The sequence below is a fragment of the Capsella rubella genome, unplaced genomic scaffold (genome assembly GCF_000375325.1).
Source record: "Capsella rubella cultivar Monte Gargano unplaced genomic scaffold, Caprub1_0 scaffold_4, whole genome shotgun sequence".
In the NCBI taxonomy this organism is placed as follows: Eukaryota; Viridiplantae; Streptophyta; class Magnoliopsida; order Brassicales; family Brassicaceae; genus Capsella; species Capsella rubella.
This window is the reverse complement of record NW_006238920.1, coordinates 8,101,947-8,128,685: the sequence shown is the minus strand read 5'-3', so window position 1 is coordinate 8,128,685 and position 26,739 is coordinate 8,101,947. Positions and strand designations below refer to the sequence as shown.

At 35.3% G+C, this 26,739-nt stretch overlaps 6 protein-coding genes across 13 annotated transcripts; 3 read left to right on the top strand and 3 right to left on the bottom strand.

Moving 5' to 3' along the window:
• The first annotated feature begins 600 nt into the window (after positions 1–600).
• Positions 601–4,330, top strand: LOC17888617 (pentatricopeptide repeat-containing protein At2g31400, chloroplastic). Its single transcript, XM_006293580.2, has 4 exons — positions 601–2,879; positions 3,035–3,251; positions 3,345–3,529; positions 3,855–4,330. The coding sequence occupies exons 1-4, from the start codon at positions 775–777 to the stop codon at positions 4,144–4,146; spliced, it is 2,799 nt and encodes a 932-aa protein (XP_006293642.1). The 5' UTR covers positions 601–774; the 3' UTR covers positions 4,147–4,330.
• A 2,728-nt stretch (positions 4,331–7,058) lies between these two features.
• LOC17890542 (probable fructokinase-1) lies at positions 7,059–9,970 on the top strand. The gene is made up of 4 exons (XM_006294532.2): positions 7,059–7,642; positions 8,480–8,812; positions 9,399–9,515; positions 9,627–9,970. Exons 1-4 carry the CDS (start codon positions 7,244–7,246, stop codon positions 9,753–9,755), a joined length of 978 nt encoding a protein of 325 aa, XP_006294594.1. The 5' UTR covers positions 7,059–7,243; the 3' UTR covers positions 9,756–9,970.
• Positions 9,971–10,021: 51 nt separating this feature from the next.
• On the bottom strand, positions 10,022–11,530 carry LOC17889976 (B-box zinc finger protein 25). Of its 2 annotated transcripts, none has more exons than XM_006296245.2 (3): positions 11,134–11,530; positions 10,523–10,831; positions 10,022–10,400 (listed from the first exon to the last, which is right to left on the bottom strand). In XM_006296245.2, exons 1-3 carry the CDS (start codon positions 11,314–11,316, stop codon positions 10,161–10,163), a joined length of 732 nt encoding a protein of 243 aa, XP_006296307.1. In that variant the 5' UTR covers positions 11,317–11,530; the 3' UTR covers positions 10,022–10,160. The 2 variants fall into 2 exon arrangements, with proteins under 2 accessions (XP_006296307.1, XP_023639418.1); XM_023783650.1 differs by having other exon boundaries at positions 10,022–10,397; positions 11,134–11,527.
• Positions 11,531–12,016: 486 nt separating this feature from the next.
• Positions 12,017–14,626, bottom strand: LOC17889662 (probable transcription factor PosF21). Of its 4 annotated transcripts, XM_023784303.1 has the most exons (7): positions 14,503–14,625; positions 14,325–14,355; positions 13,492–14,111; positions 13,084–13,216; positions 12,863–12,947; positions 12,383–12,780; positions 12,017–12,290 (listed from the first exon to the last, which is right to left on the bottom strand). In XM_023784303.1, the coding sequence occupies exons 3-6, from the start codon at positions 14,100–14,102 to the stop codon at positions 12,413–12,415; spliced, it is 1,197 nt and encodes a 398-aa protein (XP_023640071.1). In that variant the 5' UTR covers positions 14,103–14,111; positions 14,325–14,355; positions 14,503–14,625; the 3' UTR covers positions 12,017–12,290; positions 12,383–12,412. The 4 variants fall into 4 exon arrangements, with proteins under 4 accessions (XP_023640071.1, XP_023640070.1, XP_006294347.1 ...); XM_023784302.1 differs by having other exon boundaries at positions 14,325–14,626; XM_006294285.2 differs by having other exon boundaries at positions 13,492–14,355.
• Positions 14,627–18,607: 3,981 nt separating this feature from the next.
• Positions 18,608–20,430, top strand: LOC17888621 (delta-9 acyl-lipid desaturase 2). The gene is made up of 5 exons (XM_006294593.2): positions 18,608–19,006; positions 19,137–19,277; positions 19,366–19,506; positions 19,653–19,759; positions 19,964–20,430. Exons 1-5 carry the CDS (start codon positions 18,674–18,676, stop codon positions 20,160–20,162), a joined length of 921 nt encoding a protein of 306 aa, XP_006294655.1. The 5' UTR covers positions 18,608–18,673; the 3' UTR covers positions 20,163–20,430.
• Positions 20,431–21,381: 951 nt separating this feature from the next.
• Positions 21,382–25,554, bottom strand: LOC17890121 (hydroxyacylglutathione hydrolase 2, mitochondrial). 4 transcript variants are annotated; one of them, XM_023784961.1, is made up of 8 exons: positions 25,457–25,554; positions 23,453–23,623; positions 23,118–23,321; positions 22,895–23,018; positions 22,167–22,267; positions 21,973–22,047; positions 21,780–21,878; positions 21,382–21,675 (listed from the first exon to the last, which is right to left on the bottom strand). In XM_023784961.1, exons 1-8 carry the CDS (start codon positions 25,466–25,468, stop codon positions 21,529–21,531), a joined length of 933 nt encoding a protein of 310 aa, XP_023640729.1. In that variant the 5' UTR covers positions 25,469–25,554; the 3' UTR covers positions 21,382–21,528. The 4 variants fall into 4 exon arrangements, with proteins under 4 accessions (XP_023640729.1, XP_023640731.1, XP_023640728.1 ...); XM_023784963.1 differs by having other exon boundaries at positions 23,453–23,620; positions 25,457–25,483; XM_023784960.1 differs by lacking the exon at positions 25,457–25,554 and adding an exon at positions 23,955–24,196 and having other exon boundaries at positions 23,453–23,620.
• Between the last annotated feature and the right edge of the window lie 1,185 nt (positions 25,555–26,739).

Below are 26,739 nucleotides of genomic sequence, written 5' to 3'. Positions count from 1 at the left end.
CGTTGGACCAGGAAGTCTAAGATTAAGTCTTTTGAAAAGTTTTGTGTGGTTGTACTTCAGATATTTGATCAATTTGTGACGCAAACGTGTTAAGTTGTGGTGATTGGTGAAAGGGGCTTTACAGACACCTTAACCATTGCCTCAAAACGGTGGAACTTTTAAGATTCATTTAGGAGGAGATCGAAAAGTTGTCTAAATAGGAAACTGGACAAAGATATCAGAATTTTAAGGTTTTGTTTTCAACAAATACATTTTGCTATATTAGGTGGGACAATGACTCGTGCAACAATCCAACTGTGCAGTACTCGTCTATAAGGGTTAGGTAGGTTAATTGTGTATATTTGGTGAGAGTTGGCCGCATAAAGCTTAACCAAGAGCAAATCTTTTCTCAAATCTCGTTTCAGAATTTTTGATAAATGATTTATTAACAGAACATATATATACACAATTGGAAAACAAATATGAGACAATTATTGCATAATATAATAGTGAAAAGAAGAAAGAAAGATAAGAAACAAACGAAAGTAACCATGACTTTGGTCGAATTATTCAATTTCGGAAGCAAACATAAAATAAATAAAAATCATTTTTGCTAGTCCAATTCTCATATCTCATCTCTCATCTCTCATCTCTCTCTCTGCCTGTCTGGGCTCTTGTATCTCTCAAAAGACCTATCCAAAATAGTTTGAGACTTTACGAATTCCAAAGAAGCATGAAAAACCCTATCCTTATGTAGCTCTTTCGACTCCGTAATCACCAAAACTCGTCCTTTCAATGGCGTCAACGCCGCCTCACTGGGTCACCTCCACCAACAACCACCGTCCATGGCTTCCCCAGCGTCCTCGCCCCGGTCGCTCCGTTACCTCAGCTCCTCCCTCTTCCTCAGCCTCTGTTTCCGCCGTCGCCTCTGTAGCTTCAGCTCATCTACCACAAACTACTCCAAATTTCTCTCCTTTGCAAACCCCCAAATCAGATTTCTCTGCTCGTCAATCAACCCGATTCGTCTCCACCTCCACCAATAACCATCGTCAGGCCCGGCAAAACCCAAACTACAACCACCGTCCGTTGCTTCCTCATGGTGTCTCTTCGTCCCCTCGTGGCTCAGCTCCTCCCCCTTCATCCGTAGCCACTGTTGCTCCAGCTCGGCTATCACAGGCTCCTAATTTTGCGCCTCTCCAGACCCAAAAATCGGATCTTTCGTCCGATTTCTCTGGTCGTCGTTCCACTAGGTTCGTCTCTAAGATGCATTTTGGACGACCCAAGACTGCAATGGCCACTCGGCACAGCTCTGCTGCGGAAGATGCTCTTCAAAACGCTATTGATTTCTCAGGAGACAGTGAGATGTTTCATAGCCTAATGTTGAGCTTTGAGTCAAAGCTGTGTGGCTCTGACGATTGTACCTATATCATCCGTGAGTTAGGGAATCGTGGTGAGTGCGATAAAGCTGTCGGCTTTTATGAGTTTGCAGTTAAACGAGAGAGGAGAAAGAACGAGCAAGGGAAATTAGCTAGTGCTATGATTAGTACTCTAGGTAGATATGGCAAAGTAACTATTGCTAAGAGGATTTTCGAAACTGCTTTTGCTGGTGGATACGGAAACACTGTTTACGCCTTCTCTGCTCTGATAAGTGCCTATGGGAGAAGTGGGCTTCATGAGGAAGCCATTAGTGTCTTCAGCTCCATGAAAGACCATGGATTGAGGCCGAATTTGGTTACTTACAATGCTGTGATTGACGCTTGTGGTAAAGGCGGGATGGAGTTTAAGCAAGTAGCCAAGTTTTTCGATGAGATGCAGAAGAATGGTGTGCAGCCAGATAGAATAACTTTCAACTCTTTGCTTGCTGTTTGTAGTAGAGGAGGGTTGTGGGAAGCAGCAAGGAATCTGTTTGATGAGATGTCGAATAGAAGGATTGAGCAGGATGTATTTTCTTATAATACGCTTTTGGATGCAATTTGCAAAGGTGGGCAGATGGACCTTGCTTTTGAAATCCTCGCTCAGATGCCTGCGAAGAGAATCATGCCTAACGTTGTAAGTTATAGCACCGTTATTGATGGTTTTGCAAAAGCCGGGAGATTTGATGAAGCTCTTAACTTGTTTGGTGAGATGAGATATCTCGGTATTGCATTGGATAGAGTTTCTTACAATACATTGCTTTCAATCTATACTAAAGTTGGTAGATCTGAAGAAGCTTTAGATATTCTGAGAGAAATGGCATCTGTTGGGATTAAGAAGGATGTTGTAACTTACAATGCTCTTCTTGGAGGATATGGAAAACAAGGAAAATATGATGAAGTGAAAAAAGTTTTCGCTGAGATGAAGCGAGAGCACGTGGTGCCTAATTTACTTACTTACTCAACACTGATCGATGGGTACTCGAAAGGGGGTTTGTATAAAGAGGCAATGGAGATATTTAGGGAGTTTAAAAGCGCCGGGTTAAGAGCTGATGTTGTTTTGTACAGTGCATTGATTGATGCATTGTGCAAGAATGGGTTGGTGGGTTCTGCTGTTTCTTTGATCGATGAGATGACAAAGGAAGGAATTAGTCCAAACGTTGTAACGTACAATTCCATAATCGATGCCTTTGGTCGTTCTGCAACTATGGAGAGATCAGCTGATTATAGCAATGGTGAAGCCAATAACTTAGAAGTCGGATCTTTGGCTCTCTCATCTTCTGCTCTAAGTAAATTGACTGAAACAGAGGGTAATCGGGTTATACAGCTATTTGGGCAGTTAACAGCTGAGAGTAATAACCGAATGACGAAAGATTGTAAGGAGGGTATGCAGGAGCTCTCTTGTATATTGGAAGTTTTCCGCAAAATGCATCAGCTGGAAATCAAACCGAATGTTGTAACCTTTTCAGCAATTCTGAATGCTTGCAGGTTTGTTTCTCTTTTGGATCCTCTTTTTGAAGTTAGCGAGTGAAAGATATGACCCAATTGTTTATGGTTATCCTAGATTAGCGATATGTGATTTTACTGTTTGACTTCATTTTGGTGAGGATTTTTATTTTGTTGACATGTTTGTATCAATGTAGTCGCTGTAACTCATTTGAAGATGCATCAATGCTGCTAGAGGAGCTCAGGCTGTTTGATAATAAGGTATATGGTGTTGTTCATGGACTTCTCATGGGAGAGAGAGAGAATGTATGGCTCCAAGCTCAGAGCTTATTTGACAAAGTAAATGAAATGGATGGTTCAACTGCTTCTGCCTTCTACAATGCTCTAACCGACATGCTTTGGCACTTCGGTCAGGTAAAATCACATTAGAGGCCTTATTTTGTAACCAGTCTTTTCTGTGTGTTAGTATCAGACCAAAGGCTTACTATTGGGTACCTTTTGCTATAGAAACGAGGTGCAGAACTGGTTGCACTTGAGGGAAGATCGAGGCAAGTGTGGGAGAACGTGTGGTCTGATTCATGCTTGGACTTACACCTCATGTCTTCTGGAGCTGCACGCGCAATGGTCCATGCGTGGCTACTAAACATACGCTCCATTGTCTATGAAGGTCATGAGTTACCTAAAGTGTTGAGGTAAGCTACAAATAGCTCTTTGGTTTAACTGTCAACTTAAACTGGCCTATAACACCCAACACTTTTCATTTTATGGTTGCTTCCTAAAACTCCATCAGGGCCAGAGAATTTAGTTCAATATCCTCTTTTTAGAAATCTGATATGTAGCATTTATAGATTTAGTAAGTTTTTGTCGTGCATTACAATTAGTATCCTTATAGGTACTCAGTTATGTGGTGTGGTCTTGATTTGCATATCTTTCGTGATCCTTAACTCTTACCTCTAATCCGGGTTGGTTCATAGTTGTGACATTGTTTATTAACTTTTTATTTATTTATTGTGGCAGTATATTGACTGGTTGGGGTAAACACAGCAAAGTGGTTGGAGACGGAGCACTAAGACGAGCGGTTGAAGTCCTTCTGAGGGGAATGGATGCACCGTTCCACCTGTCGAAATGCAACATGGGGCGGTTCATATCAAGCGGTTCAGTGGTAGCAACTTGGCTGCGTGAATCAGCCACACTGAAACTCTTAATCCTCCATGACCACAAAACAACCACAACGGCTAGTACAACAAAGAAATCAAAAGACCAACAAGTTGAAGAAACCTCGCTTACTTTGCAGCCTCTTCTTTTGTAGCTCTACTTCATGTGTGATGATGTAAAACAATTTATGGTCATCCATTTTGTGTATAGGACCGTTGGTCCTAACAATGTTTAGGCGCTGTGCTAGTATTTTTGTAACAAGCAACTCCATTAATTACTTATGTGAAAAGGGCTTTTCAAAAATGTAAAATATATACAACCGAACGAATCGTGAATCATTTTTAAGCTAATCTCCAGATTTAGAAACGAAAAGTGGAATGACTTAACATCAGATTCAAGTGAAAGATCCAAAAAAAAAAAAAAAAAATCAAAACATAGACTTGCAGAAGAAGAAGAAGAAGACAAGGTTACATTACGGTTATTTACCCAACGATGTGGTGGTGATGGAACAAGACCTCCACAATTTTCTTCACTTGTGGTGATCTCTTGGCCTTAATGGCACTACCCAATTTTTCTCTGATAGCCAACAATGCTTAACTTTGACTCCTGCTACTTATATTGTAGACTTTGAAAAAATTCAAAAAAAGAAGTAACAATCATATACCTCAAATAAGAAGAGAATATTCGTCTGACTCAGTCACGCAAGTGTTCTTGAACGAAGGGAGAAAACCACTCTAAGAACATCCCACAAATGTTTTTTTTGCTGTTAAGTATAAAAATCACAAAAAAAAAAATTTGGAGGTATAGAAATTACTTGACAAAAACAGACAAAAAAGATGAAGGTAAAAACTAGAATTGTTACGAATATTGAGCTCATCCACATACCAAAAAACTGAGTGAGTGAGTTCAATATCGTCCCATAATAATTCTAGTTTTTACTTTCATCTTTTTAGTCTATTTTTGTAAGCAATTTTAAATTTTTTCATTTCGTTGAAGACTTTAGAACTTCGAGATGTAACTTACTCAAACGAATATTACTCTAACGGAGATTCTCATAAAAAAGTAAAAATAATAGTAAGACGAAAGCAAATGCAACAAATGACCTCTTCCCTAAAGATAGTGGAGCATAAAATATAACTATCTACCATCTTAGAAAGATAATGTTCCTTTTCACCTTAATAGTACAGTATGCGAGGATGAAAACAACTATTTATAACAAAAGAATGTTAATTTATTTTACAAAGATCATACGTTACTGTAGTAATTGCAAATATCTTTTTAACATTATAATTGAACGTTGAAAAACAAAATTTAATTAAGAAAATCGTACGTTAGATGTGTTATTTAACATAGTAAACAAAAAAAACTTATAAAGGAGTAAAAAACCATCGGTCCTAAACATTTTTGTAAAAAAAAGCAACTCAATTAAACTATGATGTGAAATCATTTTTAAAGCTAAACTCTTTAGAGATTATAATTTAAGAGTTGTAAATAGTGCACTGTACTAGCTAAAGTTACATTCTTAATAGTGAAGTGGATGATATTATAATTATTTATACATTGAAAAAGCAATAGCTGGTTTTGTTATATGAACAGAGGAATCCACAGGTTTCTAAAATGTAAAACCAAAGTTGGATTGTTATTAATTAAAATAGCTCAACTTGTCAACATCGACCAACCCATTTTTAACGCTTCCTTTACTTGTTTTTAACGTATAATTTATGCTTAATAAATAATTAATTACTACTTCTGCAACTGGTTAAATAACACCTTGGTTTGGTTTTATTTTATATCTAACGTAGTATTAATTTTCTTACAAAAAAACTTTTGGTTTGAATAAGTTCCATTCCGTTTTATTTTCTTTTAATTAATCACCTCTTAATTATACGTTATAGGTTATATAACCCCCATCATCAAATACTAGATTAGGCTTTTTCGATCACCTTTTTGCCATATTAGTGAAACGAGTTTAAACAATTTTTCATAAAATTCAACAAATATTTGAAGAAATAAACATAAATAAATAAAATTTTCCTAACACGTGAGAGTATCTCGTTGGTGTTTTGTCATTATCCTATTTAACCTGACACCAATTAATATGTTCTAATCTCAAAGTTATTTTTTCACGCAACATTATTATTCCAAATTTTTAATTTATTAGTGAAAAAACAAAAAGATAAAACTCAATAAAAAAGGTAACTAATTTTATTTTTTTTGGTAAGGTTTTTGCATTTGTTTATTATAAACACATTTTTATTTAATTTTATTTTCTTAGAAACAGAAACTCATGTTTTTTATTTTAAGGATATATGGATTTTGCAGAATTATATAATTTATGAAAAAATAATGTAAAAACAAAAATATCAGTAGTAGTTAGCCTTGGGCAAAATATTCGTTAGATTTGCTTCGCTTCGATATTCGTTTCGATTCGATTCGAAAAATTCAAATATCTATAAGATATTAAACCGAAGCAAATATGAAAATGTAGCATTCGTAAAAATCGAAGCAAATAACAAATATTGATTTTCTTAGTGCTGAATATCCGCTTCGTTTCGTATATTTATATATACATATGTATAAATATAAATAATTATATAATATATATAATATGTGTATTTATAGATTTGAGTATATATCTTATAGGCCTATTATTCAAATTATTATATTTTGGGCCGTTGGTTTTTTTTGCTAAATGTTGTTCTTAAACAAATAAAACTTTATTAGAAAAATTAATATTAAAAATAAAATGTGGGAATTCTATGCACGGTGGTTACATTTTCTTCTTATTTTGAAAATATGTCAAACAAAAACCTCCAATATCTCATATTTTGCACTTTATATTTATGTACTATATGTTTTTTAGTTTTAAAAAAAAATTAGATGGGTCGAAGCGAAGCGAAGCAAGTAACTCGCAAATATTATGAAAAATATTCGAGTATTCGGAACTCGAAAGTTCCGAATACTCGAAATTTTTCGAATCGAAGCAAATAGCAAAATCAACTATTCGGTCGAGGCGAAGCAAATCACAAATATCACAAATTTTCCGAATATTCGATTCGTGCCCAGGGCTAGTAGTAGTAGTAGGCTTGTTTCATAATAACAGAGGAGTCCCATCGTTCTCTATATAAACCATCCTCTCTCTCTCACTCACTCGCTCTCTCTTCATTTTTATATATTCTCTCCTCCCTTAACTCTTTATCAATTCTCCGCTTTGATCCAAAAAAACTCGATTCACAGATCTCTGAGATCTAATGGCATCCAACGGTGAGAAAGGACTGATCGTCAGCTTCGGCGAGATGCTAATCGATTTCGTCCCTACCGAATCAGGCGTCTCTCTCGCCGAAGCTCCTGGTTTCCTCAAAGCCCCCGGCGGTGCTCCCGCTAACGTCGCGATCGCCGTCTCTCGTCTCGGTGGACGATCCGCTTTCGTCGGCAAACTCGGTGACGACGAGTTCGGTCATATGCTCGCCGGGATTCTCAGGAAGAACGGTGTCGCTGATCAGGGGATCAACTTCGACACTGGAGCTAGAACTGCTCTCGCTTTCGTTACGTTACGTGCTGATGGAGATCGTGAGTTCATGTTTTACCGGAATCCTAGCGCCGATATGCTTCTCCGTCCTGATGAACTCAACCTCGACCTCATCAGATCCGTACGTTTCAATATCTCTCTGATTTTAATTGTTTTTGGGATTTGTTTAAAAAATCCAGATCTTAACGAGATCTAGTTTGAATTTTTTCTGGGGGAATGAAGTAACAAAGTTTGATTACGAGTGTTGATGAATCGTGTAGTTTTGGGAATCGTGATATTGAATTTAGTAGTAGAGACCGAAACGTAGAAGATGACTCTGATGATCTCATGAGGCGGTGACTTTTCTCTGCGATTTTTTATTTTTATTTTCGCGGGTCTTATTTTAGATCCACGTGATGCCACGTGATTTGCCAAAGCCTTCATTTTTACTAACCCCAAAGACAACTAAGAAATAAAAAAGCTACAAACCTTTTTGGCCGTGAATAAGCAAAGTTGTTAACAGTCGCCATCTTAAGCTCCAATTCTAGTGAAATGTTTCCTTGAACTAGCTTTGTAGTGTGGTAAGCTGATTCTGTGTTTTTTTTTAATATCTTGAGTAGTTTTTTGGTTGTATTGATGTGATTTCAAAGTTAAATGTGCACATATACGTGTAAAGTTGGCTTCTGTTTTTTTTATAGCAATGGTTTGAATTGTGTCAGATTGAGTATTTTTGTGTAAAAGTGTTATAGATTTTAACTTTACAGCTAATCTCAATGAGGAGGACATTTTGTTTTTCTTGAACAGTTTTGATAATGATTGACCCCTGAAAACATAAGGAATCTTAATGAGACTCGGTCCCTTGATAAATTATTCCTAATGATCCAAAGTTATGTTATTTTGCGAGTTTAGGGTGCTTGATTCTGTTAAGCTTGACTAGTGTTATTTTGTGACCAATGTGATGTGTTTTATTTATTTGCAGGCTAAAGTGTTTCACTATGGATCAATAAGTTTGATAGTTGAGCCATGTAGGTCTGCTCATTTGAAGGCCATGGAAGTGGCCAAAGAAGCAGGAGCTCTTCTTTCCTACGACCCAAACCTCAGGGAGCCTTTGTGGCCATCAAAGGAAGAAGCCAAGACACAGATCATGAGCATCTGGGACAAAGCTGAGATCATCAAGGTGAGTGATGTTGAACTTGAGTTTCTAACTGGAAGCAACAAGATCGATGATGAGACCGCAATGTCCTTGTGGCATCCTAACTTGAAACTCTTGCTTGTCACTCTCGGTGAAAAGGGATGTCGGTATTACACTAAGGTACCAACACACCGAAACTTATTTTATGTGCATTTACCATGCTCATCATCATTATTATCAGTATCATCAATATAGTTGTCTCTTGTGGTTATGCTTTGTGTGCTGTGTCCCTTAGCTGATACCAGAAGGCAATACTAGTCTGCTATATAATACAATATCAGGATCCCATGCTTTTGTGTTAATATCTTTTTTTAATAGGATTCGAGAACCTTATTAATTTTGTTAAATCAGAACACCTCTAGAGGAATCAATTCTGCTACTTGATTAATTATTAGTGGGTGTTTAGTAGGTTTGGTAGATCTCACCAACTGCTGCATTTAAAAAATTGAATTTTTTCGTGGACCCTCCAAAAGATTAATATTTACTTTAATCAATTGAGAGGGTCGCAAAAGTCGTGATCTCTAAGGTTCTTTGTTTTTGCTAACATGACAAAATGTTCTTGTCAAGAAAGGAAGTTACTTTTGCTTTTCTTAGTTGCCGAATCACATGAACATGGAAACGATTTGTTCTTGCTTATTTACGTCTATAACTTTGTGACCTTCACTAAAATGAGTTTCTCTTCTCATACACTTCCTGAACTGTGTAGAATTTCAAAGGATCCGTTGACCCTTTCCATGTGAATGCTGTGGATACAACCGGAGCTGGAGACTCCTTTGTCGGTGCTCTTCTAAACCAGATTGTCGATGATCAATCTGTTCTCGAGGTATAACATCTAGTTAATCATGTTCATCGATTGGATGAATCCTTCATTAGCTTCAAGATGATATATAGGTTTTAACTTCATTATCCAATGACTTCTCTTGTTAACTTACAGAACGAAGAGAGATTGAGAAAAGTGTTGAGATTCGCTAACGCTTGTGGAGCAATTACCACAACCAAGAAAGGAGCCATTCCAGCTCTTCCCTCAGATGCTGAAGTTAACAGCTTTCTCGAAGGGAAATAGAAGCAAAAGCAGCAACACAAGCTTTTATCAAGTAATCTGTTTCTCGTGCGGCTTTCTTCTCTTTTTGTATTCTGGTTTTCGGATGGTTGGAATTGAGGAGAGAAACAAATTGGGTAATCCGCTCAGTTTTTGTTCCTCTTCTTCGAATGTAATGATTTAAAAAGACTTGTTGCAATTGAAGGCATCACATGCTAATAAAATGATGTATTTTTCTCCCTGTGTTGAGCTTAAACACCTTGTTGCAAATACACTGGTACTCATACAAATACCTATAACTGGTTCGAACTAGATCATAGAGAAAGCAAAGCATAGACAATAGATGAGTGTGTAGTTACATATACAAATCAAGTTCTCTATATAAAGCTCAAGTTCTCTATATATAGCTTTACTAGTTTCATCCATAGTTTAGCCTAGGTCGGGGACAAGGAAGTGCTCTTCATCATCATCGTAACGGATCTCAAGCCTCGGCTTCTTATTTGAAACATTGGACTTCATGGATCTGTTGTAGGAATGAGCATGAGCCAAATGTGAAAACGAAAGCTCCGGAACTTCAGCTGCCGGTAGAGCCTCTTGATCAGGCTGGTCACCCAAGAAACCCATCTCTGCAAGCCAATCCAGCTCTCCGAGATCAAGCTGCTCTTTCTGCTAATTTACAACAAGTGAATTATATACATGTCAAAACAAGCTACAAACCAAGAACTAAGATCAAGATTTGATTAAAGAAATCTAGGCTATAGCATTCATCGATTTGGTTAACCACTTCTCACCTTGTTACTGCAGTCAAGATCATCAGAGTAGCGGAAGAATTCATCGCTAGCCCACAAAGGAGATGGAGCAGGGGATTGTGGAGGTTGCGGTTTAGAGAGAACCTGCTTTGCATTCTGCTGGTTAGCTGGGTCAAAGTGATTCTTCTCCACTTCTTGACTGCAACTAGTGGAACTCAGAGCAACTCGGATTCCAGTGGCTAAGAACCTCTGGTGATTAGCAGAGCGAGTATTTGGCGCATGGGTAGCCCCGTCGCAGTCTCTGCAGAGAAGAGCTCTATCCTCTACACAGAATATGAAAGCTGCCTTCTCCTGCAAGTCAAAAAAGATGAACACAAGAAAGAGATTCACAACATAAGTAACCTCGAGCAGGTGATTCTTGATATTCCAAATATTCAGCAAGATTGGATCTAAATACTAACAAAATTCCTGAGATCCCACCAAAAACCTTAGCTAGAGTTAATCTTTGTTGACGAATAGAGACACAAAACTAAGAAACTTATTCTCGATCATTACTCCTAAAGAATCTGCCAAGAACAGCTACATCACAACAGAGAAACACACAAAGATCTTCCTACAAGTAAACACAGAGACAGAAGAGGATGTATTCTTACAAGGCAGATGTCGCAAGGAGGGAATTTAGTTGAGAGAGAGTCAAGAAAAAGGCGTTGGTGTTTGCTAGCGAGCTTATTAGCAGCATGAACCTCAACGTCACAATTAGCGCACAGAGCAGCTTCATCGGCACAACATATAAGTGTCGCCGGAGCTTTCTCACACACATCACACTGTATCTTCATCTTTATCAAAAAAAAAAGCAGAATCTGAATATCAGAGGAAACTACAATAGAAGACAGATAAGAGTTTTCTTCCCTTGTTCAAGATCAAGACCTTCTTTGTAAGACAAATAAGAGTTTTGTGTTTGTGTTCGAAAAGTTTGAGAGAAGTGAGTGATTGGTGAAGAGAAGTAGATAAGGAGGTTTTATCAGATTTTAAGATGATTCTGCGTATCAAAAGGAACCACATCCTTGCTTCTTTTAACATCAATGTCTTTGTAGTTCGTAGAGCCCACTCTTCTTCTTCTTCTGCGGCTCTCGTTGTTTCTCTCCTTCTCTGTCTCTCTCACACTTGTATTTTCTGATATTATTTTCATTTCTTTTTCGGGATTAGTCTATTATTTTGTTATTATCGTTTATGTTTTTGGACCATTCGAAATTGTCCTAAGAAGAACGAAAAGACAATTTGTGTTTTTTTCTCTCTCTGTGTAAAGTGTTAGCCGTGAAATCTTGTGGACAGTAATGTTTCACAAGAAGTAGTAGTCGGCTGATATGTTTTTTGCGGTCTGTATTGCATATTGGAGAAGACATTAAATGTCATTACAAGTTTTGTTGGAATTAGTGTTTGTTGACTAATCTTGTGGCTTTCATTGTTTCTCTTTTAGCAGATACACACAAAACTTTAACTGTATGTGATAATGATTTGGATTTATACTAAAAACAATGGTGAACAAATATCATTAACATAAGTAGATTTTTGTTGTATCTTAAACACAATTGTTATACATTATAACAAATTAACAATTTTTGAATGTGATTAAATGTTTTTTACATGCTATGATTTCGAGATACAGTCTCTATACCAAATAACCAAATCCAAACAGCTAATAATTGCAGTGCATTGCAAGGAACTCTGTTTCTTTGGGCTATCCAAATGTTTTCTCAATGATCTTTACTTACCAAAAGGCTTCTCCCTTTAGCACCCGAACGCCAATACCCTGTAGCCAAGGCACCCGTTAAGCTGTGTTAGGGCTAAGCCCTAAAATCCTAGAGACTGCAAAATGGATGAGAAAGGAATTGTCAGGAGTACCTCTCACTTAAGTGGACATTTTCATACTCCTCAGCTCTCTTTCTGGGATTGAGAAGGCTTGAGTCTTACTCCATTTTGTTGTTCCTGCTGTTGAATCCGCTGCTGCATAAGCTGTTGCATCTGTTGCTGTTGAAACTGATACTGCTGCTGCTGCTGTTGTTGTTGTTGTTGTTGTTGCTGCTGCTGTTGTTGTTGTTGTTGCTGCTGCTGCTGCTTCTGTGAATGAATCTGAAGTTGCTGGAACTGTTGTGCGGCTAAGATTGTTTGCATTGACTGATTGTTGGAATAGAATTGTTGTTGGTTTGATCCAAACGACCCATAGTTCAACGCTGATGGAGCAACTTGGCCAGTCAACACCTTCAGATGCTGGATTTCCTCCTTAAGTGCTTCGTTTAGTTCTGTTAATAGAGAAGATTCAGATGGATCATATGAACCAAATAGCATATTTCACACTAAAGGCAAATGTTCGTGATAACGCACCATCCTGCAAGTGAACCTGCTGCTCCATTGTTTGTAACCGCAGCTTCAGCTCATTGTTTTCTACAGTCAAGCCATTTGTGTCTCTCTGAACAAACAGGAATAAAATAGCACAAGTTTCAAAAACCATATAGAAACCCCAATACACGAACGAACATTGCAATACAAGACTTAGTTTCATTTAGCATGTAGAAAGAGCAACCAAAAAATGACTCAAAACCGACCTGTAAGAGAGTCAACTGGGCTGAGAGAGTTGTGGCCTCTGTTTGCAAAGTCTGTACTTTTCTCTCCAGCTCAAATATGTATCTAGTCTTCCTTTCTTTTGATCTTGCCGCAGACTGCCTGTTTGCCCATATCCTATAGTATGACACACAAAAAAAAATCACACACTTGCTCCACATGTTTGAATTTGTACACATACAAACGCTTAGGTTTTAAAAGTTAACTCAAAAGCATGGAAAAGAGAGAATCAAGAAGCCATTTCATGAGGTTAGGCCATTCCCAAAGTTATGTGAAAACAGTCGAAGCAACTACATGATTCAAACCAAAAGCACAAAATATTCATTATGTCCATCCAAAATTTAAAACAGGATATAAAAACCAGAGAAGCACGAAAGAAAAGGACTAATAACCTCTTAGCACGTTTTGGATCGATGAGAGCAAGCTCAGCAAGCTTAGTAGCAGACATGGACTTCTTAGTATCAATGGCAGAATCATCTTCATTCCCCGACATTAGCATCTCATTAATATTCATTGAACCATCCATAGACTGACTGTGTTGGTGCCTGATTCTTGGTCTTTCGGCAAAACTATTGATTGTAATATGAGGAATCGAAGTTGAGCCAGTTTGCATCATCGACTCATTTTTCCAAGCAGTTCCAGATGGCTCACCCACTTGAGCCGAAGACGAGGCAGAAGAATTGAACTTATCCATATCAAGATACATAGAGAGTAAGTCTTCCTCAGTCTCATCAGAGAAAGAAGCTCCATCAACAGCATTACCAACAACACCAAGATCACTATCAAAGCTCAAATCATCAGGGAGAGTAAGGATTTCCGAATGAGATCGACGGTGTCCAATCTTCTTGGGTGGTTTATCAAGCATACGGCTAATATCATGGCTCATTCGGTTAGCATCTGATCCATGACCACTGGGACCAGAATCAGAGAATGCAGAGCACCGACCTGATGGAGATGGAGGAGGAAGACCTCCACAAGGTGCCGGAGACTTCTCCTTATCCATTTCTAATGACTATCCACACCAAATCAACAGTCTTGAAAATAAGACTAGTAAGCTCAATCAAACTCAAACTAGCAAATTTATCAAATGAAAGTGAAACTGAGAAGCAACCCTATGAATACGAAAGCTCACGTTTTTATCCTTAACCCTGAATCAAAATGGAAAAAAGAGGAAAGACCCTAATGAAAGCAGATCAAAGGAGACGACTTTGCAAGACCCACTTACAAAATTAGATCTAGTCAGCTGTAGTGTGACCCTGCAAACAGAGAGAGAGTGAGATCCACGAGTAAAATTGTAAGCTTTATCCTGGAAAAGTTTTGGGTTTTTGCTGAAGTAAAGAATTGAGTTGAGGGAGAAGAAAATGAGAGGAAGAGAAGAGAGAGAAAATGAGAGAGATCTATACGAGATGATGATGAGGGAAGGCGAATGAATTCGATTCTCTTACAAACAGATCATCATCATGAGTAGGCAATATGCTCTCAAAACGCGTCGTTTAGCGTGTTCCGCCATTTCCGTTAAGTGTGACGATGAGAGATGCAGAAGATAACTTACCAAAATAACCAAGAAAAATTTAATAAAACATATATTGTCACCACCACTAGGCCTAGGCCTTCTTCTTTAAATCTTGTATGGGCCTCCAAAAGCCCATTAATGATAAGCCTTAGGAACTACTACAATCTTCTTCTTCTTCTTCTTTTTTGTTATCGGTGTCTCTCACTCAACTTGTCACGAAGATTGTATGAACCTTATAAATTGGATACGCTATTTTATTTGATTATATATATAAGATAACAAGAATTGTGATTTGATATAATCAAAAATTACGGAAAAGCAAGATAAATATGATTTAGATAATTTTAAAAAAAAAATCGGATTTTTAGTTAATATGTATAAAAAGATATTTATATGAAAATAGGGGATATATCATATATGTATGTATATTTTAAAAAACTTATATGAAGGCATTATCTCCAAGACTCCCATCTATAAGAAAATGCCACAATGGGGTTGATGATAGATAGTGTGGAGGTGGTACCACATCTCTCTCCCTCTATATCTGTGAAGCATTGTCCTTTTCCTAATTGGAAAGGAATGTTACAGTGGTCGATTTCACATTTCACCATTTTTTAAAAAAATTATCTGAAAAACGTTTTCATATGCTTCACACTACTTAATTATAAATGTACCTACAAACAAAAAGAAAATTCGATATTATTGGTCATTTTACTTACAAATCTCATGTAATAATAGTATATAATATGCTCTATCACGTCGTTCAAGATGCTTTCACACATTTCCTCGTACCTTTGGTATTACTGGTCTTCAATGGAGGTGGTTCTTTGTATTCTCATGTTGTTGGGATATGGTTTTGATTGAGAGTCCTGTCAAGTTGCCTTTTGCAAGCTACCAAAAGCTAATTTATGTATTCGTTTAAGCTCACAAATCCTAAAATTGTTTCTTAAGTAGAAGTTGTAAAGAGGATGTAACCAAACCACCTAGGTAGGTGTAAGTAATTAGCATACTATTTTTGTAATTGGGGGGTGTGTGTGAAAAGTTTTGAAAGTGAGGGGAGGAAGAGGAACATGTTAAATCGAGAAAGTATAGTGGTCAGTGACTTCTGACGAGCTACTACTACACAAATGGTGTGATCCAGGGACCATTAGCATCATTTTACTATTTTTCTATCCCTTCACACATGTTACTATCATATTTTTCTCTCTTTTTTTATATATAATATGTGTTATAATATTAGTAGAAGTTCTAGATGTACTATCTCCTTAAATCTATAAAACACGATTTAGTTGTTTTTAGAATACTAATAACTCGAAACTGTGTACTTAGTCCGTTTTCAGAAAAAGAATACTACGTGACAACATTATGATTTATTTCCAATTTTGGTTCGACTCATCTCAAAAGACCAAACACAAAACTTGTTTGATCTCATTGAAACAACAGAACCAAGTCGGATTTGTAGTTTTTTTCTTCTTTAGAAATGTAGCAATATAGTTATTCTGTTTAAATGTTAACATGTTCAATAGTTGTATAATGTATAACCATCATTAATTTATTTATTGCATTACGATTTACGAACTAATCGGTCATTGGTTTTAAATGTTTAATTTGTGTTTGTTAATCGTTGTTATTAAGTAAGTAAAGTATACGAAAGCGCAACCACCTTTCTGATCACTTACCCTTTCTTTACTTTACGCTTTCTCACTTACCCACAAACCTACTAATCAACTTTGCTGCTATAATTTCAATCTTGATGTAGAAACTACTAAGGTAGGTACGTTACAGTTTCGGAATTTTTTCTATAAAAAAAAAATATAATTCAACGATACATGTAGATGCTATGATGACAGTAACCTCACTCTTATCTACTTTTTTTTTAATTTTTCTTGTAGGACACTATATTCTTGTACGCATTTGTATTATAAACTCTATTTATATAAATTTGTCGTCATACGTTTTCCGGAGTTAGCGAGGCTCTCTCGTCTCCACTACCACTACACTGTTTTGATTCATTAAAGTTTTGTTTTCCTTTTCAAGATCTAGAACCGAGGATTTAGGAATTTCTAGGACGACATTTTCAAACGTGACGATTTTAAAGATCGATTTGTTTTTTAAGTTGTTGTTTATATACAACAGTATATTGTTGTGGTAATACTTAAGTACAGTACTAGTATAGCTAGCAACAAAACAGTTTGAATTATTTTACACGAGCTTACAAGTTCGAGCACATGGTTATGTCTACATAACAGATCTTAAACATGTGTAAGTTTACGATCTTGTATCTGTCTTGTGATTCAACATATACGTATACTGTATATCACTTGAGAGTCTTGACTCTTGAGGTATGGTTTCAGTTTTAGACCTAGTAAAAGGTGTGGGCAATATGGCATACGGCCCCAAGTTTGATACAAAAATATCTCTTTTTTTATCATCACAATTCTTTTAAAAATAAAAGAAACTTGCAAGTAGTGTGCTGTGCGATATTGAGATTTATATCATTACAGGGGTACAAAAGAAGATATCATCATAACATACACTAAACAAATTTAATAAATATTATTTCATTTAGTCAGATATTAAATTCAGTAATGTACTTTTATGTATGAAGACGTGTATAATGAATCTTGCAACCTTAATATTTATTAGTTTAAGAGGAAGAGAAAAATAAAAATAAAAAACTTAGACATGAACTCAACCACTTTAATCTAAACAAAAAAACTAAACTACTTTAATCTAAACAAAAACTCAACTACTTGTTATCTAATCAAAAACGAATTAATAAATAAAATACGACTTTGATATTTCTTTCCACTTAAAACACACACAATTTTGACAATCCGTACTCCACCGGAAAGGAATCGATCACGAAGATCAAAATAAATTAATTTTGATATTTTAAATTTATTTATTTTGGTCAAACGCTTTAAAATTTTTCCCTAAGAAAAAACAAATACATGCTTGTTTAAGAGATCGTGTTTTTATTTTTCCCATATACACTTTATTTATAAATGATTTTGTGATTCAAATGGTACAAATATTATGTACTTAACATTTCTCTTTTTCTTGGTCAAAACGTTTTGAAAAATAAAATAAGAATTAAAAGATACATGCTTTTCAGAGAGATCTGTGAATTACATGTAAATGTGTTAAATTAGTGTATATAAAACATATTATTTATTTAACTTTTCTTTCTTTTTGGGTCAAAGTTGATGTACCACTCCCTATTTTCACTATTTTAGTCAAAAAACAATTATACTATTTGATTTAGTTGTATATATATTGGAAAAAATAACTATTAGATATAGTTTCCTGTACAATAACTGTAAAAGAAAATAAATGTTAAGTATTAATAGATTTAGAGTTGACACTTGGGAACCTTATCTATGTGTATTTTGATTTCCCATAGATTATGAAGATTATTTTCTATAAACTAATTAAAAAAAAAGAAGACCAAAAACAGGATATTCTCAGTACAGCCAGTGAGTTATTCCAATTTTTTTTAAAATTTTAAAATAACAAAAACAATAAGAAAATTGAAAAAAAAAAAAAAAAAAAAACTGTGGAATTAAAATGATAACAGTCTGCAGCAACCGAACGTGATTTTTGCCTGTAATCACGTACATCCATAAAGCAATGTATATCTTTCTATCAACAGTGGAATAAGTCAAAATTTCATAATATTGAGCCCTGTGTCACCCCTTAAAAACACCCTTTTGTTTTTGGCATCTCTTAAACTTTATATTATATCTTTTACTTACTGTTACTGGTTTGGTTATACCATAAAGAAAACTTTATATTTACAATTTTAGATCACTATTGCATGTAAACTATACAGCTCAACCCCCTTACGTGCCAAATGTTGCAACAAATATCATGATATTTATTACTTACCCGATCCTATGATTTTTTATTTTTATTTGGTTTGCAGTGAATATTTTTTTTTTCTTCTTAATACTATAAATTAGAAGAGAGGCATCACTTTATTATTTATTCTCGTCCTCTCCTCCTCCATTATAACTTTTTTCAGAGAACCTAGAAAAGAAGAGAAGAAGAGATCCGAGATGTCGGTAACGTCGACGGTGGAGGAGAACCACCGGAAGAATCCATCTTCTTCGCCGGTGGAGGAGAAGAAGAAGAGGAGATGGGTGTTTTGGGATAGAAGGTGGAGGAGATTGGACTATGTGAAATTCTCAGCATCTTTCATTGTCCATTCTCTAGCTCTCTTGGCTCCCTTTTATTTCACATGGTCGGCTCTTTGGGTTACGTTCTTGTTTTACACCATCGGTGGTCTTGGTATCACCGTCTCCTATCACCGGAACTTGGCTCACCGGAGTTTCAAAGTCCCTAAATGGCTCGAGTATCTCTTAGCCTATTGTGCCCTTCTCGCTATTCAGGTTCTCCATAAACCTAATATTTTTGTTGTTTTCTAGTAACCTATATTATAGATCTTGAGATCTTAACTACTAGTTTTTTTTTTTTTTTTTTATAGATCTAAAAAAAAACTTTTTTGTTTTGTTTTAATAGGGAGATCCGATAGATTGGGTGAGTACTCATCGGTACCATCACCAGTTTACGGATTCAGAACGTGATCCTCATAGTCCCAAGGAAGGTTTTTGGTTTAGTCATCTTCTATGGATCTATGACTCTGCCTACCTTGTTTCTAAGGTTGATTTTTTTTTCTATCTTTTTTATATTTCTGTTTCTTTGGTTTTTGGAACCAAAATCTAAATCTCGATGAATATAAAAACGACAGTGTGGAAAAAGAGCGAATGTGGAGGATTTGAAGAGGCAGTGGTTTTATAGGTTTCTTCAGAAGACAGTGATGTTTCACATATTAGGATTGGGTCTGATTCTCTTCTATCTCGGTGGCATGTCCTTCGTCACTTGGGGAATGGTAATATTAATTGAAGAATCTCTTTTAATACTCCAAAAACGTATATATATATATTGGGTTATAAATTTTTGTATAGAATCAAAAATCTCTTTGTAATTAATATAAAAGATTGTGGTAGGTGTGATTCTCTCGTATTCATGTATCAGGGTGTTGGAGCAGCATTGGAAGTGCACGTGACTTGCCTCATTAATTCACTCTGCCATATTTGGGGCAGTCGAACTTGGAAGACCAATGACACTTCTCGCAATGTTTGGTATGTGTTTTCATATCAAAAAAAATATTGAAATCCCTATAATCATTTTTTTTTTTTTGGTGGAGTGTACAGTACTTTGAGATAGTAGAATATCTTGTATGACACTTACCCAAAATACAAAAGTAGACATGAACCGGAGACAGCTCATGTTTTCCAAAAAGACACCTAATAATGTATTTGTGTATTTTTGTTCATATGGGGAAGGTGGCTATCGGTGTTTTCATTTGGAGAGAGCTGGCATAACAACCATCATGCATTCGAGTCGTCGGCTAGACAAGGACTTGAGTGGTGGCAGATAGACATTTCTTGGTACATTGTTCGGTTTCTTGAGATTATCGGTTTAGCCACCGATGTGAAAGTGCCAACTGAGGCTCAACGTCGTCGTATGGCTATTGTTCGTTGATGATGACCACCATTGCGGGAGCACAAAAACAAAAACAAAACAAAGAAAAAAAGAAAGAGAGATCTATTTCTATGTAACTAGAATCATTTCTAATCCTAAAAAAAGAGTTATTGTTTTTTTTTTTTTAATTATAAAAGTTTTGGGTTAAAGCAAAGGACGTTTCCGATGTGTTTGTTGGAACAAGTTGATTAAGATATATTTTGTCGTAATTGGTGGGTATTTATATAAAATCTTTAGTGATGGTTTTGAAGGGAGATTAATACGTTAATTACGGTATCTTCTTTATTAGTATTACCTATGTGAGACTCTTCTATATTAAGACTATTTCTCAATACCGGAAAATATCTAAATCGTCGTTTACGAAAAGGAGAAGAAAAGAAAGCAAAAAGACACAAGACTTGTTCAAAAAGTGACATGTATTGGTTGTTGAAGTTTATAGCCATATAAATTGTTTCTTTCTTTTAAAAAAAAATAAATAATCCATGTGACTAGTATTGAAAAGAATTACAAAAAGCAAAATACGAAAAGAGGCTTTTTACAATAAGGGGAATATATTGGTTAATGGGGAGTTCATTGGCTTTTTGTTAATATAGAATCCAAAGTTTGATGTAAAAAGTGGGTACGTACCCATTATTATTATCTCACCATTTTGTTTATTTTACATTGAAGGAGTCGGCACTGTTTTATCTTTTTCTTGGATTGAAGTCGGTACTCTTTCTTCACTGTTGGGTTTTCATTATTGAAATATATATGGCTTTTCTTGAAATTGGGTAAAATGTTATTTAACCTTTGGATTTTATTCTTTGCGAATCATATATATTTAGATATTTTTTTTTGTGAAATGTGTGGTGGTCCTATGACTACAGAATAATGTTATTCTATCTACTTTTATTGAATCGAAAATTCGAATTCGAAAAGTATGTTAGGTTAACTTTTATTTTTATATAAGCTTATATTGTGTGTAGTTATTTAAGTAGTGTGACAATGACTAACATTGATGCTCTCCTCAACGATCAAATCCTACGTACGTACCTACCTAATCAAATCATCAAACGTCGTCAACTCTATCAACCAGGTGAGAAAAGTGTGACCTCTTGTTTTGGCTAACGCCAAATATAAGTCTTTACTGTTACGATTACATATGTGGTGGTATCATCAGAAACAAAAAATATTTGAATAAGATAAGTAGTACAAGTATTAATTATATCAACTCAAACTGTTAAACAAAAAAAAAAAAACTCTCTTTTCTTCTTTTGTTTTTGTTTTTGTTTCTGTTTTTATAAAGTACAGGTCAAAGGGTGCACACATCTTGTTTGGTGGACTAGAGAAGCAAACCAAAGGTTTTACCTCAAGAGAAATCTTATCTTTAGAAATCATCCTTTGCTTGTCGGATGATCCCTAAAGCTTCTGCTTCATTTGCCGTCTCTGGAATACGTAAAGCCCGTCGAATATCTGCATTCGAGCTGCGGAGGAACGGGTTACATGCTTTCTCCATCTTCAGTGTTGTTGGAATCTGAGGTTTTTGTGAAAACAAGAATCAAACACTAGTAAGTTAACCAATAAAACTGAGATATTTCATAAGCATCAATTGGAGATGGATCTTTTTTCTTTTACTACCGTAGGTAATTTCTTGCTACGGAGATCTGCAACATGAGCTGCATAAGACTGGAGTACTTCATTGTTTGGCTCAAGAGACAATGCAAACTTGGAATTACTCTGCACCCCAACCAAATTCAAAAATCATTTTCGAGGCAACCTCGTTTAGTAAAAGCTTTGTCAATTAACACTAGAAAACTAAAATATAACGGACCAGCGTATATTCGTGACCACAGTATATGCTTGTGTCATCTGGTAAAGATATGATCTTTTGGAGAGAAGCAAGCATCTGCAGAGCAAGTACAGAGGATAGAAGAAGAAAAAAAAGATCATTAACTGATTCCAAGAGATTCGTTCCAAAAGAAATGCAATTAAGCAGGACGATAGAAATAGATATGTAGTGTTTACCTGCTTAGGAGTACCTTCAAAGAGTTTACCACATGATAAGCTAAACAAGGTGTCCCCAGTAAAGATAGCTCGTGATCCTGGAAAGTATAAGCTAATATGGCCTGCAAGTATAATTCAGATAATTAGACACAGAGAATAAAACGCGGGACAACAAGGCTTACGAGGCATATATCATCTATAGTTTTCCATTTACACAACAGAAACCATCAAAACCTCGACTCTTGTTGGCTATATGCATATCTAATTTGAAGAAGATAAGAAACAAGACAGTTCCGGTTACAAACTTTATGATAGAACCCTCATGTATCCTTAATACAGTCAAGGTACAAACTTGAATCCCCAACTTTTTTAGACCCCTTAAACTCAACAAATTTCCCACTAACCCACATATCTGTTGAAAAAGAATTAGAACTCCAGTACTTTTAGATATCTAAGTAACTTCTTTGAACAAGAGAGACAACTCTATCATCTGTCCCGAGTTAAGACCACATAAGGAGAACATAGTATCTGTAAGGAAATCTAACAATCCTAAACCAAACCTCCAGTCTCAGCTAAATTACGCACATTATTTACATATGATAAAGACATTGAACACAGACTGAAATAATCAAATCATGAACTACTTTAAAGTGGGAATAATAGAGTAAAGTAAAGGCTTATTGGAATGCAAGAACATGCAGCTGATAACATTCAACGCTTCCAAAGTGAATATGAGAATTCTAAACAACCTTTTGTGTGGCCGGGAGTATCCATAACATGGACTTCATGGCCAGCGAACATCCATTTGTCACCATCCTTCAAGGCTATATCAATTCCAGGAATCCGGTCTCTATCCAGAGCTGAGCCAATCACCTGCATTCAAAAGATGTAACATTTGACTAACCCAACAAAATTTTGACAGATGTTATCATTGTACAAAGGAGTACAGAAAAAGAAGTTAGATCTTCCTACCTTTGCACCGTACCTTTCTTTTAATTCCAAATTACCACCAGTGTGATCATAATGATGATGTGTATTTAATATGTATGTTAGGTTTCGACCACTCCTCTTCAACGAATCGATAACAGGTTCAGCTTCAGAAGGGTCAACTACCCCAACTGTACCCGTATCCTCATCATGCAAAATATAAGCATAGTTGTCCTTAAGACAAGGCACCTGGAAGAAAAACCACTTAAGAATCATGCTCATTACATGATGACCTACTAAAGATGGCATGAAGATTCAACAAACAAGCAAAAACATGGTCCAACTAATGGTTAAGGAGAGAGTCCAAACAGAGCACACACCAGTTCAATTTGCAATGAGGAGAGGTTAGAGACGCTGCAGAACTTTGAGACTCGGATAGATTTACCCGCACCACGCAAAGTCCTAAGAGGTGCAGAGACCAGCTTCATGACTCTGCACACAAGACCCTTTCTGAGGTTAAGCTGTCTCACACATGGCTGGCTTGAAAGCTTCTGAAAGCAATAAAATAAACAGAAAAATGTTACATTCTGCTTTAAACAAGAGGCAACAACACGCTCATGTGCGTACCATAAAAGAATAGAACTTGTCTACACAGCTTTACACGCAACCTAGATAAGCTTTCTCAATACCTACAAGTTCAAGGTTCAAAACCAAAATCCTCTATAAATATGTTGGAGAACAAACCCAAAGCACGAAAATGAAAATTCTCAAAACGATCAAAAAGAATTAAGCATATAATAGATCATAAGATGTTCCCTTCTCATGAATCAAATTCAAAAATTTCAGAAAAAAAAAGGAATCGAGAAATGAAGAAAAACAAACCCTAGAACAGCGAAAGAAGGAGATAGCAGAAGAAGCTTTCGAGACGGCTTGCATCTCTCTATCACGATCGATCGATAGATCTTCAAAGAGAACTATCTCTTTTGGAAGAAAGAGTAACTCTTTCGACTCAATCTCTCAGAAAAATTCTCTCTTTAGGTCAAAAAAAGATCTTCTAAAGAGAATTTGACGGAGAAAGAGCGTCAGAGGGAAGAAGGAAGCCGTACAGAGACTCGTCTGAAGACAATTGTGTCAAGCCTCATCACACAATTTTGTCATAACAAAACCAAACCGGACCGGAACGAACCGTACCGAATGCTATACCATAACTTTAAACAGCGATGCATAATACTCTGGAATCTGGATTTTTTAGTAAGTCGTGTCTTCACGACTCTAATACAAATGGATACAAATGTGAAATAAATCTATAAATTATTTGTGGGTTTGTTTCGATTTTTTTCATAATAATCTAATTGATTTGAAGATTGATGTTTCACATTTTACCAGATGATCTTTTACTAAAGATTAAGCATTGTCGGGGGTAAAAAAAAACATGTATTTCTTAAACCTTAAGATAAAAAATATTTTATAATCAAGCTTTTGAAGTAAATGACAACATGAATCATGCTTATAAGATAAGAAACAAACAAAAAAAGAATGGAATAATAGATGACAAGACAAGAGTATATATGTATTTAAACTGGTTTTTCTTAATTGTTTTCTTTAAACGTGATTCGGTTGGGGGACATATACTTAATAATATACACGCATGCAATTATGCAACAATTAAAAAATCTTACTCCATCTGATTTATATGTTTTAAACTATTGGGAAGGATTAGTAGGGGTAAACACAAACGCGTATGAATCTATACTAACTTAGCTTTTGTCGGTGTCTGAACTGAACACTTCAATTTTTTGTGTCTGGTTCAAACGGCAATCGAGTTATAAATGGCTTTGTTCTATAAGTCGATGATGCAAGTTTTCTATTGTTGTTGTGGATCGATGATACTCATACTTCAGATTCACAGGTACTTACTGTGCTATCTCGCAACTAGCCACGTAGCATACATATTGATTAGTACTTTGTTTGTGTGCGTATATATGTGTAGGTGAAGAGATTAAAAAAAAAGAAATAGAAATCATCATTGCTCTACAAAACTGTTTTTTGTGTGTGTGGATTGGGCATATAGATAGGCTGAATAATGATTCACGGATTAAATAGAGAAAACTGGAGATTGCAAACAGACCTGATAAAGATTCTATATTTCATGTTTTGTTGCAACAATTGGGTTATTTTTCTAATGTTAAGCGATTCAAACCATGTAACTCCTCTCCTAATAGTAAAGTTGCTCATATTATGCATGACGTAAATAACAATGATCAAATCAAGAGATGTGTTAAGTCAATATAATTTGAAATACACTTTTGAGCAAGAAACAAAGAAACACCATGATTATAAATTTTAAGATAATCGTATATATGACAACAATATTCGATCGATACCTCTTCTTCCATTATTCCAGCCCCAAAAGCTGAGCCGCATCAAGTTTCATGCTCTTGCTCTCTGCAAATTTTTTGAGTTACTTTGGAAAGATGTGCAAAGTGCCCTCCTCCTATGGTGAAAGCTAACGTTATACTAAACTAAGTTCATAGTTTGACAAAATATATGCTCACTTGTTTTTGTTTATTAATTTGTTGTAGATTTTGGAGGCGAGGCCAGCATTTAGGTGAAATTATACTAGCCAAATTCGTTAGGCATTAAATATGGCTTTGTTTTCATTTTAAAGAATATATGAGTTCAATTATGTTATAGATTTAAGATTTCAGTGCTGTGTGTCAAAGTACAAACTTATTTTTTATAATATAAATAACCTTTAACTGCATTTGCTCTCCAAAGCATCTTTGCGTTTCGCCGACAAAAAACACTTTTCATGCAAGTTCAAATTCTAAATTGACTTTGCCTCCAATTTGGTGACCACTTTTTAGGAATAGAATGGAGAGCAATGTGGTGTTCCTCATTATTTCTCAAATTTTGCTATCATTTACCCATAATGTTTTTTCAATTTTCAGATATGTGGGATCTATATTATTCCTATTCATTCCTCAAATAAAAAGGAACAACAGTTCAAAAATGTTCCTACTCAAAATTGTAGAGGAACAATGAGGAACAAATATTATTTTCGTTTTTTTATAATTCAATATTTTAAAAATATTTATATTGATAATTTTGACATTTCTATATATAAATACTTTAAAAAATTATTATATATTTTAAATAAAATATTATTTCATCATAATTTTCACTTTCTATTAATGTTTTGAATTTATATATTATATTAGAAAAATATTTAAAGAAATTTAAAATAGGTTTTAACTTAAAACATTTATTAATGTTTTAAAATATAAAAAAATTAAATTAAATTTAATATATTAAGTATTATAATTTAAATGAAAGTTCTAAACTAAATTTCTTTTTAAACTTAAATTTATTAAATAATTTTTTGTATAAATTATTTATATTATTTAAGTTTACTTGTTCAGTTTTTTGGTTACCATTTACCGGAACATTTGTTCTATTTTTCCTCAGCATTTATTCCTATTTTTTATTAGAATTCTTTTCCTGTTTGTTCTTTTTTATTTTTGTTCCTTTTCCTTCTTTTTATTCCTAAATGGGTTACCAATCGGAGCCTTTATGATTTACGTTCACTTTATCATATTGAGTTTTCTACTATATTCAGGCATTGTCGGGATGTTACAAGAAAAAAAGCTTAAAAGTTGTAAACTTT